This window comes from Coturnix japonica, chromosome 1, assembly GCF_054131305.1.
Source record: "Coturnix japonica strain WE chromosome 1, WE-NBRP24, whole genome shotgun sequence".
NCBI lineage: Eukaryota > Metazoa > Chordata > Aves > Galliformes > Phasianidae > Coturnix > Coturnix japonica.
The window spans coordinates 63540459-63558950 of record NC_140663.1 but is presented as its reverse complement, the minus strand read 5'-3'; the positions used below and the strand labels follow the sequence as shown (position 1 = coordinate 63558950).

The 18492-nt window shown below is 37.7% G+C and overlaps 1 protein-coding gene across 44 annotated transcripts in view; it reads left to right on the top strand.

Moving 5' to 3' along the window:
• The window catches only part of PLEKHA5 (pleckstrin homology domain containing A5), a 165350-nt gene that overhangs the window by 56397 nt on the left and 90461 nt on the right, over nt 1–18492 (top strand). For 3 of the 44 annotated variants that reach the window (XM_085543034.1, XM_015868086.3, XM_085543046.1), the window contains exon 1: nt 16453–16793. The exons of 39 other annotated variants lie outside the window; for them this stretch is intronic. In XM_085543034.1, the coding sequence (XP_085399160.1) occupies nt 16774–16793 (20 nt within the window). In that variant the 5' untranslated portion in view covers nt 16453–16773. Of the gene's footprint in view, nt 1–3551; nt 3719–5461; nt 5600–16452; nt 16794–18492 lie in introns of those variants that run through there. 2 more of the 44 variants (XM_032445966.2, XM_085543012.1) reach the window with 2 other exon arrangements.

Here is an 18492-nt window from a genome sequence, read left to right as displayed (position 1 = left end):
ATTTTGTGATAGTGGTGAGTTTGATATTGAGTACTAAAACAGACCCACACATAACGTGGAACACCAGTCTTATTAAGATGAGCTGCTCTGCTGTCAGACCAGATGATCAAAGGTGTTTGAGTGTGATGCTAAGAAGCTCTTAGAAAAGAGCAAAGGTGTTTTAAGTATTCATCACCTGATTTCTTGATAACTATATTAAAAGGGGGGAAGGAAAAACTTCAGTCATTCAATGTTTTTTATCATGTCCTTTAATTGTGTGCTGAGTTTGGTGAAATGAAACTTATACTCATAGTACTCTTCAGGGAGTGATTGAATTCAGTCTTTATAGCAGCACAGAGAAATCTGGCACTACATCTGTGTGATAACAAGGCTTTCTTTCGAATATAAATACAAAAACTTCACAAAATTATTTCAGCTTCCAGTTCTGATTTTAATCTAAAACCAGCTTCGTCAGAGGAAAACCAAAATACAAACCAGAAGAATATTTATTTTCTGAAAATGCTATTTGTAGGATATATTTCCCTGTTTATGTATTGTGTCTTTTTTTTTTTTTTCTTGAAAGAGATGTTTATTAAATTGGCAAATTTCTGCTCATTTACTGTCAAACTTTCTTATTAAATGTGCAAATCTCAGAACTCTAATGTTTGTTAAAGGGAAGAAACACTTTGAAATACAGTGAGACATTCTCATCTGCAAGTAGCATTTTGCATTAACTATGGAACCAAAAGTATTGTGCTCTTATGTGCTATTTGTAGCTATTAGAATTTCGTCATTGTAGCTACATTTGGTAGGCCATAAAGAGAATAAAAGACAGATGCATGGGAGAATTTAAAAAAGGAAACCAGAAACCAGCAAAAGTGTTCCGCAGGTTGTTCTGAAGGTGTCCTGAACTCTTCTAAGAAGCTGAGCAGATGCCCCAAGAAATGTAGATTTATTTATTTATTTTTGATGAAAAAATAAATAAATAAATAAAAAATTCTTTTATGGGAGATTACATCTGCATACATTTATTTTCAGAGCAGACCTTTTAAATTAAAATCACAGAATCACAGAATGGCCTGGGTTGAAAAGGACCACAATGCTAATCCAGTTCCAACCCCCTGCTATGTGCAGGGTCACCAGCCAGCAGACCAGGCTGCCCAGAGCCACATCCAGCCTGGCCTTGAATGCCTCCAGGGATGGGGCATCCACAGCCTCCTTGGGCAACCTGTTCCAGTGCATCACCACCCTCTGTGTGAAAAACTTCAACCTAATATCTAAGCTAAACCTACAACCTCCTTTGTCTCTGTTTAAAACAATTCCCTTATCACTGTACACCCTTGTAAACAGCCATTGCCCCTCCTGTTTATACGCTCCCTTCAAGTATTAGAAGGCCACAATGAGAAAATATTCATAATTATTGCTCATTGCGATGGGATTTTGGGAAGCAAAGAGGGATGTACCTGGAACAAGAGAACAGTGTTTTCTACAACTGTAGTGAATTTTATTAGCTGCTGTTTTTTCCCCTTCATCAGTTACAAATCTCAATCTATCAATTAGTTTGTAGAATTAATCTTTCTTTAATGGCAATTCTTTTCTTTTAATTATTTTTTAGAAAGAAGAGAAATTAAACTTAGCTGGATGAAAACATTTCTCATTAAAGGCATCTTTTACACTGGTGACATCTCATTTTGTGTCGTATTGTACTAATCTGAATCTCTGAGGAAGTTCAGAGAGCAGCGACAGAACAAATGATTGAAAGTTAACGAATAAGGAAGATACGCCTAGATAAAAATGTGAAATATAATTTAGCACTCCTTTTTCTTTAAAGAGTTAGCTGGCAGGGACACATGGAGATTCTTATCATGATGCATGCTGTCTGATAGTAGACTGGAAAATGCATCTGAATTTTGCATCTTGGACGGCCCTTGAACTATGGGTTGGGGTTTGTATTTATTGGTGTAAGAAAATGAAATACCAAGGTATTAGGAGATCAAATCAAATGATTGCAGTTAGCATAACATGATTGTGATTGTTTTGGTTTTTCTAATAGTGGTGTACTGGTATCTCTGGAATGCAAAATTGGATGTTTGTGTGTTCGTGCAAATCAGGTTTACCGATGGCGTAGCTCCATTGTGCGTCCTGATATCTGGGTTGATGCTTGAAAGGAATTCTGGAAGTGAAAGTATGTCTATTCATTTTGTGCAAGTTCACAGTCAAAGGGCATGGGTGAATTTTAAGGTAATTTCTATAATAAATATTTGGTTTTCATACCCAGAGGTTTTCAAGAGTGGGAGAATGCAGAGTGTGAGCCTTACACCTCAGAACACCATGAGCGAAGCTACGGATTCTTGTACAAAATGCAATCACTTTTTGGCATTGATATGAAAGCCTTATTTTTATGTTAGTTCTGGACATTAGTGAAGATTAAGAATAATGTGTAGCTTTTCTGCCTGCCATTCTATTAACCTTTGTCTGCTCCACTCAAAGAGCGCTTTGATACCTGTCCTGCTAGAGTAGCCTTTTTTTCTAAATTTGGCTAAATGTTTCTATGCCCAACTGTGATGGAGACCAGGAAGTGGACTGCGTTGTGCTTATAAAGCAGCTTTTACAATACAGCATTTCCAAAGTAGCTTGCTTGGCTTTGCTCTGAGCTTGAATGGTAAACAGGAAAGCATTTGAGGAGGAAAAAATAAAAAGTACCCTGTGCCTGGGGCATGGCTTTTCTCTTTGCACAAAAGAGGAAAAGATGTAGTGCATTCATTTGAAAAAAATATATGAATATACAGTAAACACAGGGAGAGACCTGTGAGATAGCGGGAGAAAAAGCAAAGCACAGATCTCTTTACTGCTTGTATTTGAGTTTAAGTGAATTAAAAGATGTTAATCTCTGAAGGGAAGGTTTTAAATATCTGTTTTCCTTGGCATAGATTTTTTACTTGTGAATAAGCCTGTCCTTTGATATCAACAATAACAGTTACATTAGGAAACTAGATAGTTTCTCTATTCGTGAAGAGATTTAAAGTGGAGATAACCTGCTTCTAAACATAACCTCTTGTTAGACAGTGGTCTAGTCTCTCTCTTCTTGCTTCTCCCACTCCCTGAAAATGCTTCCCAGAAATCATTGGGTAGGACAGTTCTTAAATCAATCAGGGTATATTTAGCAGATGTGTTGTTTCTGTCTGATTTATGAGTTCTGCTGCTTAGTGTTCAGATCATATGCTATCCAGAAAAGGGCTTCAGTTTATTACAGTGGCATCATGTAATTACATTGAAGTACATGATGATAGTATTTAAGCCTTAAGATGTTTTGCAGGGAAATAATCCAAATAATTATCTGTTTATCAATTCAGATATTAAAAAAAAGAAAAAAAAAAAAGTGGGTGCAGAATAGGTCAAGATTCCTACTACTTGTTGGCTGAGTTTTATGTATTCCAATTAATGATTTGAGGTTTGACTTGAAGTTCTACAGTTATTTGGAAGTAGGCCATCTCATGCTGAGCTGAAGCATCAGGCCATTTTAAATGAGATACCGAGCATGCTCATATCAAGTACCCACTCTTTCAGATATTGCAGTGAGTGTCTCTGTTCCCTGTTAGTAGAGCTGTCATTCAATTGAAGTAAAGGAGAGCACAGCATGCCCTTTTGTCATCCTTCTATCGGTGCGCATATGATTTCTCTGGGAGCTGGAAATTTGAGACGTGAGCCCAGCCTTGCTGTTAGAACGTCAGTGGTGTCGGTGAGTTGATATTAATCTCTCCCTTTCTAATGCCTTTAGGTACGTCGGATAAAGCTCAGCTTCATGCTTGTCTCTATTCTCTGATAACAGCATCTATCTGAAATGTCTCTGCTACTCGCTTCAGTAAAATAATTCTGGCATGTAATGTATTAATTTCTTTAGTGAAAAAGAATTGCTTTTTTAACAGGAATGCTAGGCTGCTTAGCTCAGAAGTCCAACAAATGGGCATGTGTCTTTTCTTCTGACTTCAAATTAGCCAACTGTTCCAAATGTAACAGCAGTTCTTGTTAAGGAACTGTCACATTTTTCATGCTCTTTATGTCCTTAGTAAATTGGTTTAAATCTAGGTTATTTTGTCTATCTGACATTTAAAGGGAGTTTGAGTACTCTTGTAAAAGAATTGCATTGATGTTAGACAGTACCGAAAGACAGTCATGGTATTTCATTTCAACACAAATTGCTAACCAGCTTAAGTTAGCTATTGTCACTTGTTAATTTTGCTAATAGATGTGCATTAATTTCTTCTTTTTAATCAGTTAGGAGATAAAAAAAAATTGCTCAGCTCTGACATTTTGTGCTTTGGTGGGCTATCACAGGGATTTCTGAACAAATTTTTAGCCTTGATCATAGCTAATGTATGTTTGATCCAGCTCGATGTTTAATTCGGTTTCAATGAACTGCAAGAAGGTAGAATTTATAATCTGAAGCAGTGTCAAAGCTTAGTTCTTGCAACTGATTTGAAGACTTTGCTCCAAGAGCATCTACAATATGGCTTTTAAATTCCTCAATGTAGTGCTTTTAACTTGTAGCAAAAAAGCCAGTTGATAATACATTTTGTAAATGTGTAAACTGGGATTGTAAAAAGTAGTGACAGCATTAATAGTCTGCCCCTATACCAGTCAGTCCCTAATTGCATTTCTCCCCCAGTGAATAAAGATGATTTAAGATCAGCCTTTTAATTAAACTTCATGTGTGTTCTGAGCTTTCAGTTGTGACATACTATAGTAATTGCCTAAAATACAGCTCATTACTGGATTGAGATTAGAAGTCTTAATTATTTTCCTTAAATGACATTTTTTTGATTGGGGGAGTTATGCTTTGTGGTGGTGCGTATGTCCTTAAAATAATGCATTGGATAGAAGAGTTGAAGGACGGTGGCTAAAACTGCCCACACTTGGATACCCTGAGGTTGCAGAAGGGCTCACTACTAAACATTGCCCCCACTGTGGTTGGAGCTACCCGGGCTCACCGAAGGGTGATGACAGCCCACAGGCTGCATTGTGGCCTGGGGCTCCCAGCTTGGAGGAGACAAACGTGTTGGTGCATGTGGGTCTGAAGTTTTGGAGGCTAGTTCGCATGACCCCTCTGGTACAGAGCGCTTAGGGAAGCGGTCGAAACGAGTGGATGCGTCTGGGTTTCTGTTGAAGCCTGAGGACAATGCGTTTAATTGAGGCCTTGCTCTGGCAGAGGGTTGTCAGAACCCATCAGCAAACCTGCGCATCGGCTGTCAAAACAGGATGCCAGAGAGCAGCTGTCTGACAAATGAGAGAGAGGCACTAAGGGCTACCTGTGAGCCTGTGTTGTGCACAACTATATTCTTGTCCTGACTTGCTTTCAAAGCACATGTTGTATTTACAACGCTGCGTTTTTGCCCTTGTAACTAGAATACGTAATTTCCTAGTGCTGGTGCCTTCAGGTGCTGTTAGCTGTGAGTCTTAGAGATCTGGGAAACGTGAAGAGGTCAGACAGATTTGCCACAGGAGAGTTGAGTTTCCAGATGGAAAGCCAACCCAGAACGTTTGAGACCCTGGTTTGCTAACGGATATTAAGAGATGAAAAAGCTGAAGATCTGTGCTAGTGGCTGCAGAACAGGTGCAAGAGGTAAGTGCATGCAAAGGAAGGTGTATTTGGCTGTTCAAGCAGTGTTCGTTTGTCACCGATAACATGGAAAACTGCTTTGGGTCACTCCTTTGGATCACTGAAGGAGTTTGGGCTTAGCGTGTTTGTCCTGAGCTGTCCTTTTGAAATTACAACTAATATTAAATTATATAAAGTGGTATTTTATAGTTTGTAAGGGAACAAGTGTTAATCTCAAGGTAAGCAGAAACTTGCAAGTTGTAAACATCTCAGGTAATCCTTATAAGCTTTATCTTGTCTGTTTTACTCCTCAGAATGCTGTTTCTCCTTTCCTTTTCAGTGAAGGCTGACTCTGGCTAGTTTAAAAAAAAGAATGGAATTCCTGTAGTACAGTTATAAGAGATAACTGAAATTTATGGCGAGATACTGTCTACCCTGCATTGCTGCTCTTGTCTATACCCATTGCAAGCTCACTCTTGGTTATGGGTAGCATGCAGGAAAACACTCATATTTGTGATCTTAACTGATGGCAATTGTGCAAAAATAGGTGAATTTGAGATCTCAGAAGACCTGATGTCTGAATACTGCCTTTTGCTGCTCTGTAGTTTTACTGTGTTAGTATTAATTTCTGTATGTGTGTATATGAGTGTGTAAGTATATTGTGCAGGCATATATAAAAATATACTGAGAGTGAATCTGTACAAGGGCTGCTGGTTGTACATTTGTTTACAATGCAACCAAATTCTGAATTGAAAACTGAAATGAAAATCGGTTGTCACTTTTTGTTGTCACAGTGTCATTTTACACATACCAGTCATCAGTGAGATTTTATTTTATTTCACCTTGATTTGTTGTATTGTAATTTCCAGTCAAGTTCCAGAATAAAAGTTTAAGTTCGTAAGACTCCACTGTGTAGATGTGCCATTTAGGTTTACAGAAACCATAGGTTTTCTGGTAGCATCTTCCAGGTGTCCATTCATGTGACTGGCCATGTAAAACATGTAAATCACTGTGTTTTTTTTGGTTTTTTTTTTGTTTTTTTTTTTTTTTGTTTTTTTTGCTTGTTTGTTTTTTTTATTAAGAAGATTAAGTAAGGTTGTCCAAAAGGTATTGGTCTATTTATCACTTTTTTATTAAGATAGCTGAATAGACTTGAGAATGTAGTAGAAACTTCAGCCACCTTGCAGAATTTTAGGCCGAAATAATGTTTAAATAAACTTTATATCACTTCAGGTTTTTTTTTAGCATAAAAGTTGGCATGAAACTAAGAAAAAAAACATTAGCAAAGGATATGGAGGTTAGGGACATGAGGTGAGTGGGGGGGAACCTCTTGTTTGTATTGCAGTCAGTCTGCCTGCCAGCTGTTTTTTTTCGACCGATTAAAATCTGGATAGTGAAGGCTATCAGATTGTCTTCTAAATGAAAGATTTTACTACTGCTGACACTTGTTCATGTGCCAGATGGAGAGCTGTGACAATTTTAGACTGAAGGTTGTGTCTAAAATCCTCGTCAGCATTCTGCAGCAAGTCTTGACCCATTTTAGACAGTATTCTGTGGGCTGATAATGTGAAGAGGAAGATGGCATTTTTTTTAGATACTTTTTTTTTAATAGAGTGTAGGAAGGAATGGAGCCATGTTTCACAATCATGAGCTAAATTTACATTTCAAAACGAGTAATGAAACTGCACACCAGTATTCATTTAAATTAATTGGCTGTAAAATCTGCATTGAGCCCGAGATTTTAATAGAAAAATAGCAAAGGCATTCCTAGATCTTTCTATGTGTATATAGGATGAGTTCAGAAACCAAATGCTGATCTGAAAGTTTCAGGATCCTCCACAACTTGCTTACTCATTTTGTGTTATTTTCTTTATTTTTTTAAATCTTTAGCTGGCTTGTGACAAGAGAATACGAGTAAGAAGTTGGTTAAATCTTGGCTGAATGAACTGAGAATTGTCTGTACGTTTTCCAAGCATTGAAATTTAAAGTGGGTGTTAGGTACAGTCCTGTGAATTTTGGCAGTTTTTAGCCATGTGGATGTTAGATCATCACAATCCTGTAATGAATAGGTATTTGATGGGAATTTCCATCACTTAAACGTGTAGGAAATTATTACGTACAAGAGCTTTACATTGTCTGAAAGAGAACAAAGAGTAAAAATTCATTTTTTGTAGATCAGAAGCTCCTCATACATCAGTTAACAAAAAACAAATGGAAGAGAAAAGGAGGGGGAGAAAGGGAGAAACAAAAAAATACCCCATGGTGTTTTTTCTTGAAATGGCATATAAATTTTTTTTTTTTTCCATGTATTTTCAGAGAAGTGCCATAAAAGTAGTGGAAACATCTTTCAACTTATTTATTTACATGTATCTATTTTTTTTTTTAGAGGATTTGGAATAGTAGTTTATGCTCCAGAGAACATCAACAATTGAAATATTTTTAGCGTTTTCAATCTAATGCACGTTTCTGTACTGTGGTAGTGAGGGAATGACTTAGTATTTAAACATCTCAGTGGCATTTTGTTCATGAAACTGATCTGAATTTCATGAAAAAATGCCATATAGCAATTCATTTCATTTCTAAGCCCATCACAGTTTTGTGTTTTTCCAGAGCACTGGGATCAAGGAGAAGGAGTGAAGAGCTGATTTTGGCATATGATTTGGATTGGGTTTGAAAAATAAATTATGTTTTGTGTGTATATTCATACCTTAATCCAGAGAGATTTCCATGTTCTCCTATGTATATGGAAATTATTAATGTAGTTATTATTTCAGTATTTAAATATTATTCACCAAGCTCCCTTTGCTCTTGTGCCATTATTTATAATAGTGTGCAGATTTTCTTTTCCAGGGAATTACACAGGCACTGTAACATAACCATGCTGGTTCAGAATCCCTCATTTGCATGGAAGTTAACATATGGACACTTATTAGAGAGTTTTTAATCAGAGAAAACCCAGTGTTTGGTGACGAAACAAGTAACTAGTGGAATGACCCTCAAGCTTAACTTTTAATAGAACAATATTTGCTTTGTAGTCTTTAGAGGTCTCCTTTCCTGGCTGAATTTAATGTGACCCATGATTAAGTTAACAAAGGATCAAAATGGCTGTATTGCACTCCTAAAAATCCTGCCATGGGTTTCTGACAGTTGAGGTACATGAAGATGTATTCAGTGTATAATGAAGGATTTTGAAAGGAAAAAAAAGTTTTTCTAGAACAAAAGAATGAGGAAAAGGGTTTTAGAATTCCTGCTAGAAAATCTAGCCTAAACAGCAATTTTTTCACATACTAGGAGAGATGAAAAAGACACTACTTAAACAGTGCCATTTTCTGTTGTAATGCTGCTTTGTCCCACACTGCCCAGTACATTTGTTTTTTATGTGAGCAAAGAAATGGCATGTATCTTCTAGAAGCTTTCAGGTGAAGACTCTCAAAGTAAGTATCTGAGGGCTGCTTTTGGAAGTACCTCAAAGAGCTGTTGTTATCTTTCTGGTGAAGTCTGGCTGCTGCTCAGCAGATGACAGCAGTGCCAGTGTTCAAGAGGGATTTGCCCAGAGGGAAAGAAGAGGCGGTGTGAATTGCAGAAAATAGTCCTGAGTGATGGAATTTTGCTAGATCCCTAAAATTATATCCTATAATGCATCTCATGGAAACATCTGCAAGCCGGTCATTGATCAAAAGGAAAAGGAAAGCCAGATACCAGATGGCTAACCTGAGCCCTTTGGAGTTTTCCATTACTAAGACATTCATTGACTTCATTGATTTCGGACGAGTTGGATTTTTAACTCCTCTAATGATCAAAATACTTCAGTGTTGTTCCATTACAGCATTATTATCTTGCAGTTTCCGTTGCATTTAGTTGCTTTAATGCTGGGGAGTATTCTGTGTCGTAGTATTACAAATTGGAAATGGAAACAAGGATTTATTTGGCCAAGGTCACATAGAAATTCTTATGAAGCAGAAAGTAAAGCTGGAGGGCATATAACCCTGATGTAATTAGCCTGATGTGATCCCTGAGCTGCTGTCAGTGAAATATCTCAGGTAGTGAAAGGCATGTCAGTGCAAACCTGCACCTGGCCCAATGGGAAGAAAAGCCAAATAGCTCTAGGGAAACTGCAAGCTGCACTGTTTGTGAGAGTTTAGCTACTGGCTTTGTGTTATACCATCTGGAAATGCCAGATCGCTTGCAGCTGGTGCTGGTATCTTAACACAACACTCATGGTAACGTGGTATTACATTTAAGGTTCTTGCTTTGTCAGTTTGGGATTCCGATCACTAAGGTATCCTTCTCATTTTGTTATGTAGCGATTCTCTTTTGCAGCTATATTCAGATTGATAACTTGGTCCATTGGATGTTATCTTTAATTTCATTAACATTTCTTAGTGTTTAAATCAAGTAAATATTGTTAAGGTTTTTGTTGTTGGCTCTATTTATTTATTTACATTCAACTGAGATACTACATATATTAATTGGTTTACACTGAGAGATATCCAGTTTCTTAGTTTTCCTCTTATAGTGACAGGGGGTGGTGAGGGAGTCACTGCAGTGAGCATCTGTGTTCGTACATGTAAATTGAAGCCAGTATTAAACATTACCCACCATCTTGATGTAGCTTTTGTAACATTTCTGGTCTAGAAAGCTCTTTGGCTTTCCAAACTGATTTGTTCATCTGTTATCTATTAAAAAGGCTGAATGAAAATGGCAGAGCCTTTTCATTGAAAAATATTAGGAAAAGAATATTTTTCATAGGTTTAAAATGCTTCCAGTTATTAGTCTGCAAAGCTTTGACATCTCCGTGTAAGAAGAAAGTTACAGTTTAGAAAATTGAACCCTTTTTCAGAGAAAAATATTTCAGTCTTATCTCCAAATATAGTGATGAAATTCAGACACCTATCAGATCCTGCAAATCATTAACTTTTAGTTTTACACTACTTAATTTTCCTCCCCACTTCAGCTCACCCTCTCATTATTTCACATTCCCTTTATGGGAGAGGGAACGGTATAATAAGTAAATCTAACTCCGCTCCACTGTATGTTACCTTCTTTCCTTCTCAGGTGGTCTGATAAACATACTTAGTTTCATTTCTGGATGGTGGTTTTCAGCTTGCATGAATTGGTGAGCACTTCTGCTTTTATTTCAAGTTTAAACAATGGCTTTTGCTTTGTAACCCTCAGCTCCTTTCCAGCTCTATCTCTGGTGTGATAAAAGATGCTGACCCTTGTGTAAACCTTGCCTCTCTGCCTTCAGTCCTGCTCCTGGCAGTGCTCACATCAACACTGGCGTGATTGCCCCACACGGATTTCATTCATTTCACTGACAGAACATACACTACATAGTTTCTCTTTAGCAGCTCATTGTTTTGTTTTGCCAAAGGGTTGCCAAAGCAGAGCATCTACAGTGTTGCTTATTATTAACTGCAAACTTACAAGAACTGCTCAGTTCGCAAATAGGACTCGGCACTTTTCACCAAGCTTTTTGGTAATGCTTAAATATGCCTACCAGAAGCTTTGGAATGGTAGTGTTAATGTTACTGGGGAACGATGTGGTGTACCTCTGTTATGTTGCTGAATTTTGTGATGACGTTGGCATTGCTACGCACTGGAACAGGCTGCCCAAGGACGTTGTGGATGCCTCATCCCTGGAGGCATTCAAGGCCAGGCTGGATGTGGCTCTGGGCAGCCTGGTCTGGTGGTTGGCGGCCCTGCACATAGCAGTGGGGTTTAAAGTAGGTGATCATTGTGGTCCTTTTCAACCCAGGCCATCCTATGGTTCTATGATATTACACAATTCACAACAGTCATGCTTTTCAATTACTTTTTTCTTTGTCGTATTGAATTCAGATTTCAAAGGCTTTGTGATCAGAAGTCACTTCTCATAAGTGTTGTAAAAATCTGAGTTAGTTGTCAGACAAGGCTAAACTACCTATTAGATGCCACATTTGAAATGACGTAATCTTGCAGACAAACTGGGTTGAAGAAAGATGCTACTGGCATAGATGTCTACTGTATATAAGGTATTCCCAGAAAATCAGACTAAATTTTAGAGGGCCTGTTTAAAATTTGTGGTGTCTGTGTGTCAGCTGCTTTCTGTGAGCAGCCATTTAAGAGGTTTTTCTTAAACAGAAGATTGCTTCTAAGGCTTGTATTGTAGTTCACTAAAAGATGCCCTTTTTTCCTTATCATAACCTGAGAAAATGCTTGTCAAATTTATATCAGTTTAAAATCTGCATTGTTGGGTATTGTTGTTGTTTTTTAATTGCTTAGAATTGAAAGTTGTGTACTTGTAGATTGCTATAAACATCTCCCTCAAGATAAACCAGTAACTCTAAATGCTGGTTCTCTTTATTCCTAACCACTTATTTAAGGTTCTCTGTCAGTGTTTGTACGTCAACATAATTGAGAAAAAAACATCCCACAAGATTTTGGGATCTTGCCTTCCCCACTACTTTTGCTGAACTATTAATGTTCATGCTGCATGCAGATCCTACTGCATATCTTTAACCTGTTGGACGTTCAGGGCAGAAATAGACATGTCACTTGCAAGCCTGGACTGGGCTTTGCTGTTGGAAATACTTGTTCTGTCTGTTGTGCCAACAGTCAAACTTCTGACTTCAGAATTCATTTATTTTGGTGTATAGAACTTAAATAAACCAGGCAGGATACGGTTTAAATGCTAGAACAACGCATCAGTGCTTTCAGTCATAGATATACAGCAGGTTAATAAATATAACAGAAGCAGCAGGAGCCAGCCAGTAGGTCTTAGAGCCATATTTGCTTGCTGGGCTTGATTGCAACTCTGACCATTGATATTTTTACATGGCACTGTTTGTTGTTCAGCCTCTTCTTCTTAGTTTTGATGAGTGTAAGCTCCCTCAAAGGCCCTCTCCTTGGCTGTTGTTTTTTGTTTGTTTTTTTTTAATGGTGTATTCTGTTACAAATTGTTTTCTGAATTGTGTTTGAAACAGCTATGAATTCTTATTTTAGGGGTGTAACCATTAAAAATCAAACAAACAAACAATATCAATTCAGAGGCATTTTATTCTGCAAACAAACGATACCAATTCAGCGGCAATTTATTCTGAGAACGCTGTAATCTAAGCAATATTTTTCTGCTTATTTGACACACATGTAATGACAAAAACAAGCACTGCTCTTCATTAAAAGCCCAGCATTTAAATAGAGACCATGTTGCTATGATCAACCAGACATTTGGAGCGTCTTATTCAACTGAGCTTAACTCATCCTAAAAATAATTAGTAGTTCTCGTGTATGTTGTCTACACTTGGTTAGTATCCACACAATGTAATCTACATTGGCTGTTACTCAGAGATTGTAAACGTTGCCTTTCTTAAGAAATTCGTTCAGAAAATAGGAGAGACTTCTGTTTTATTTTAGGGGAGCATCGTGACAATCCCTCCTTTTTGAAAGAACTTTGTGATCTGATGAATATGAGCAGCTTGTGGTTTACAAGGAAATGGATACCTCACTGCTGCTTAGGCAAGTTAAACATGCAAGTTCATGGAACCAGACTGCATGCATTTGAGGTGCTCAGTGAGCTTGCAGATATCCTTGTGAAACTGGCTTTTATCAGCTATTGCAGGTCTTAGGGTTTGGTGGATAAATCTGATGACTGGAAAAAGGCAATCATTATAGTTCTTTTCAAAGGAGAAGTGAGAAGAGAATCGAGGGAACTAAAGGCCGATCAGCTTCAACTCTGATTCTGGAAATACTGCACAAATTTTTGTAGAAGCTATTTCTAGTTTTCTGAAGAACTGAAAAGTAAACAGAAACAGCTAGCATGGGTTGACTGCAACCTGACTGCTTTCTCAGATGACCAGGTCTTCATGTGAAGGGAAACCAGTGAATTTCATTCACCTTTGGATGCAGACTTATATGATACTATACTCATAGTTAAATGAGGTGGTATGGACAAGACAAATGGACAGTGAGTTGGCTGAAAAACTACTTATATTTCTGGGCTTAAGGAGTAGCAAACAGTGGTTGGAGTTTTAAAGAGGTGACTGTTAAAGGAATTGTTCCTTGGGATTGATACTGGGACTTGAATTGTGCACCCTCAGTGAGTTCCTGGATAACACCAGCCTTGTGAGGAGGGTACAGTGTGCCAGAGGGCAGTGTGGTCATACAGAGAACTCAGCAAACTGGAGGGAGTGAGCAGTTGGGAACGTGCTCGAGTTCAGCTCAGTCAAGTGTGCAGGAAGAGGAGCAGCATCACAGAAAATGGCCTGGGATCCTCATGTTGAGCAGGCTTTGAGTCAGTGATGAAAGATAATCACGTGTTGATAATAATCACCACTCTGTCTAAAAGCCGCTTAAGTCACCACTTTGGAGGATGTCTCTGAAATAGTGTCCAGTTTTGATCCCATTGTGAGTGCAGCAGAAGCAAAGCTGGTTTTGGGGCCTGAACACATGATGTGCTAGAAGAAGCCAGCTAAATGTTTATTTAGCCTGAAGAAGAGAAGGCAGGGACATAATTCCAGTCCTTTTCTACCTAAACGAGCAGAAGCAAACAGAGTAAGGACAAATGTCAGTGATCATAAACAGTTAAAACACACTGTTTTTAAGCACAGAGAAGCTATGGAATCGTCATTCGTACTCTTGAAACTCAGCTGGACATGGGCTTCTGCAGCCTGGTTTGATTTGAATTTAGTTCTAAACATGAAATTGAAGTTGGGATCTTGTCCAGCTTGTTGAGTTTTTCTGAGGTGATTTACTGCAACTGTTTAGAACTGCGGAAAAAATGGAAAACAGTAGAAAGCCAATGTAATTCAATACTAAGTTTTTGTCAAATTCAAAACGTGCTCTTACTTGATGATAAGGTACCATATATCAATGGGGCTAACCTAGTAGTTCTCCCTTTCAGCTGCCTTGGACCTGCTTGTCTTCATCTCCAAACATCATGTGCTAATACTTAATCAAATTTCTCTCTGAAATCAAGGCTGGGGGCTATTAATGAAGCTTAGATTCTTCTGAAAATAGCACAGTTCTTACAAAGAAAGGTGTTAATGTCTTGGAACTAACAAGGGATTAATTGCTTCTAGAAGCTTATCATATTCTAGCAAAAAGGAGGAAGAGATTGCCAAGTTCATTTCAAGCAGAGGATCAGTTCTTTAAAAAGGAAACATACAAGTGAGAGAGGGAAGCATAGTCTAATACTGGCTCTTTAACATGTGACTGATGGTCAGTAGATTTCTGGAATGGTAATTTTGTCTTCAAATCTCATATTCTGTACTTTTCTAGAAACACTTAGGGTTTTGAACTAGTGAATTTTGTATGACAGGGGAAATTGTTTCACAGTAGGTCATAGGAGATTTTGAAACTAACCTCTGTCATAGAAAAGTTACGTGATGTCATTAATGAGAACAACTTGAGTTGGGAAACTTCTTATTTCCAACCTATATTTCTTGGACAAGTTGTATCTATTTGCTCTGGCTTCAGGATTATTTAATTTTCCCAGTGTTCATTTATACAGCTTCGATATCCTCTTTGTATAGGATAGTTTTATCTCACTTTACTGTACTAGGTCAGATGAGGCCTATTTCTGTAATTTTCTTTCTAGAGCGTATACTCATACTGGTAAGCTTTTTCATTGTTGTTGTTGTTCCAGTTTAAAGTAATATATATAATCAATTGTCATTGATGCATTCCTGCATCACACTTAAATTATTCTGTCTTTCAGCCTTTCTTGTGTGGGTCCATTAGAAAAAGGGGAAAAGAAAAGTTAGTGGAAGTACAGACGTTATATCACAGAAGTAAACACAAGTCACAAATATACAGAGATGTTGGGTTAGAAGCAGCTACGAACACACTGGTTCGTAGTGTAGGCTTTGCAGTGTACTTCTCCATTTCAGAGGCCTGCATTTTCTTTTTGATCTGTTCTTCTATACTTAGAACTCCCCATCTTACTCATATTGCATTACTTTGTTTTGTTTTTAATCGGTTGTTTGTCTTGCTGAATTTGGATTCTTTTGTTATGGAGGGTTCATGTCTTCATACATCATAGATAATTATACTTATTACAGTGTCAAATAATTTCAGGCCTCTTTTGTACTCAGACGCCTGTGCTGCTCTCAGTCTGGCTGGCTGAAAGCAGTTCTTAGCTGCATAGCACCCCTATTGATTCCTAGCCAAAACTAAATTAGATATTGCTATTTCAGGGCTGCTTAAAATCTAAGGGCTATCATATTTAAAAATATGTGACCTTAATTTGAAGCTATTCGGGACAATAATCTATGTTAATTTTTATTTTAGTATGAGGGATCCCTGTCCATGTCTTTGTCTCCCCCTGTGTCAGTTGATCTTTTCCTTTCCATGATGCTCCTCACAGCATATACGGCATCACAGTCTCAGTAGTTTGGAAACATCCATTCTGGTATCAAAAGTTCCTGACTGTAGCATACAAGATTACTTTCTGCTGATCTTTCAGCCTGTTTCCTGGCCTTCATTTCCCAGTGGAATGAGGCAAGAGCTTTCTGAGGATCATGGGACTACCTTGTACTCCCAGGTGCTCAATTTGACCAGGGCAAGGCCTACAGTGCAAGCAGAAAAGATGGAGGAGCAGGAGCTGGGGCAGGAGGAGGTCAGGAGAGTGGAACAAGTTGCCTTGCTGAGGGCTACAAAGCAGTGTTGGGATGTTCTCTTAGCTATCTTACCTGGAGCCCTGCAGAGGGTTGTACCATGCTGTGGTGTCTTGCGCCAGTCTTCCCTCCAGATCATTCCTCTGGTTTATGAATACCACTGGAACAAATAAAGGCTTTGCGAGTTGAAGGTAAATTAGAAGAATGTGTTTGTATAATGCTGCCAACATCTGTTCTTTTTCACTTCCTCTCTCTGTAACATTTTGTATAACTCATGACACGCTCTTAAAAAAATCTTTACTGTTAGCTCCCGTTGAAATTTAATCCTGTTGTTAAATATGTTTTGTCTTCCATCATTTCGAAGCAGAGATTTTATTGGCAGAAAGGAGTTGATAACTTGGAGCTGCAGAAACACATCAGAAGTATGTGACATCACCGCAGTATCAGCTTTCTCTGGAGGCTAGCAGTCCTGACAGCTGAGTTGCTTTTTCTCTGGGTCAGGGTTGTGCAGTGCTCATTGGGGAGCAGCTTTAGAGAAGAAAGGGCTGTACCTCACGTCTTGGTGTGTATTTTGTTGTTTGCGTGTCAGACTTTTGGTAAGAAATGAATTTCCCTGGAGACTGGTGAGTAATTCTTATTTTTCGACATGCATTTTAACTGTTTTTTAGACGTAAAGCATTTCTTTCTTCTTTGGGAAAAAGAAAGCAGTTCAAATCCAGCATTTAATAATTCATCATCATCATAGGCAAAGTGATATACAGCATTTTTAGCATTCAAAGTTAAGATTTTAAATGCAAGTCTAATATTAAGTAGTAATTGACTGCTCCTTGATTATTACTTTCTGTGTGTAACTTCCAAGATTTTTATTCAACTATGCTCATCTATTGGATCATGTTTAAGAGACTGAATGTAGCAGGAATTTAAGCTTTCTTAATCAGCATGCAACACTAAGTGAAAGAAGAATCAAAACAGATGCTTTAAGTTACCTTATTTTAGCTTATAGCTTATAAGGCAGTGGTAATAGTTGACCGTCTTACAGATGTTATTTTGGGGATTGTGCATGTGTATGTGGAGGGCAACAAATGAAAAAATAGACACGCTTCCAGTGAATGTATGTGTCTGTATGTAGACTGTCTGCCAGGGTGAACGTTTATTTCTATATGAATGTCATATAGTGAGCTGCAAAATCTGTCAGCTTAAATTGAAGGGGGGGTGGAGGGGAGGGAGGTGAGAGAAAGACAAACAACCCCGCAGGACTGTGTTCGTTTGCAGCTTCAGTTTTAAATAACTCAAATACACTCTAGTTCCCACTTGGAAACTGCTTTAGCATTGCCCAAGAAATATAAAATACGTGTCTTTTCTTCTTCCTGGCACTTAAATGTGTCATTACGAAATTGCTGCAGTATTACATTTAGAATTCTTGGCAGACTCCAATTTTGAAAGGATTTTTTCTTTTGGTGTGTCAAAGCTAGAAAATGACAGCACCTCTATCTACACAAAAGTATTCTAAAGCGGAAAGCTAGGGTTTTGCTGTGTCACTTTGGTTTCGGTGGATGAACAGATGCAAAAATATGTTTTATTCATCTGTTCGGAGATTTTGGAGGAGTAGTGAAACTCATCTTGATAAAAGTTAGATATTAATTTCTAGCCGGAAATCATTTCCAGATTGGATTTAGATCATCTGAATCAGCCACAGGTAGCTCCATGGATGTATATGTTAACTATCAGAAGCATGTGCTCAGGATAATTTCTTTAATGCATCAACTGAGACAATTTGTGTGATATTATAGTGTGATAATATTTCACACACATAATTAATATATTTATGATTTATGATAATAATCATCAGCCAAATCGCATGAAAGTTTCTTTGTAGCTGTTTGTGTAGATGATTGGCTTCCAACGCAGAACTTAAAGCAATGAATAGTGGGAAATGGTTTTTGAAGTGTGTTGTCACAAATATACCTTTGTTATTACCTTCAAAATAATTTCACTGTTTATTTTAATAGTGTGTTTATTGCATCTACTTAGGTTTGTTTAAGCTGAGTGGATTTTTATTACCAACTTTATAGCTGTTTGTTTAGTGTAATTTGGGGTTAGTTGAAATAGGTTTTTATAGACAGTTAAGTTGGAATTTCTGAAGTATTAAAAATGTTTTAAGTATGCTGTGCTTTTTGATACTTGTAAACTGTATTGAATGTTCTTCAATAAAAAGGAAAAGGCTAGAGATATTGTACCCATAAATTAGTTTGTAGATTTCTAGGAGCCATGTGAGTGAATGACATGTGTGCCTATTTTCCCATTCTATTGGTTAGTATTTAA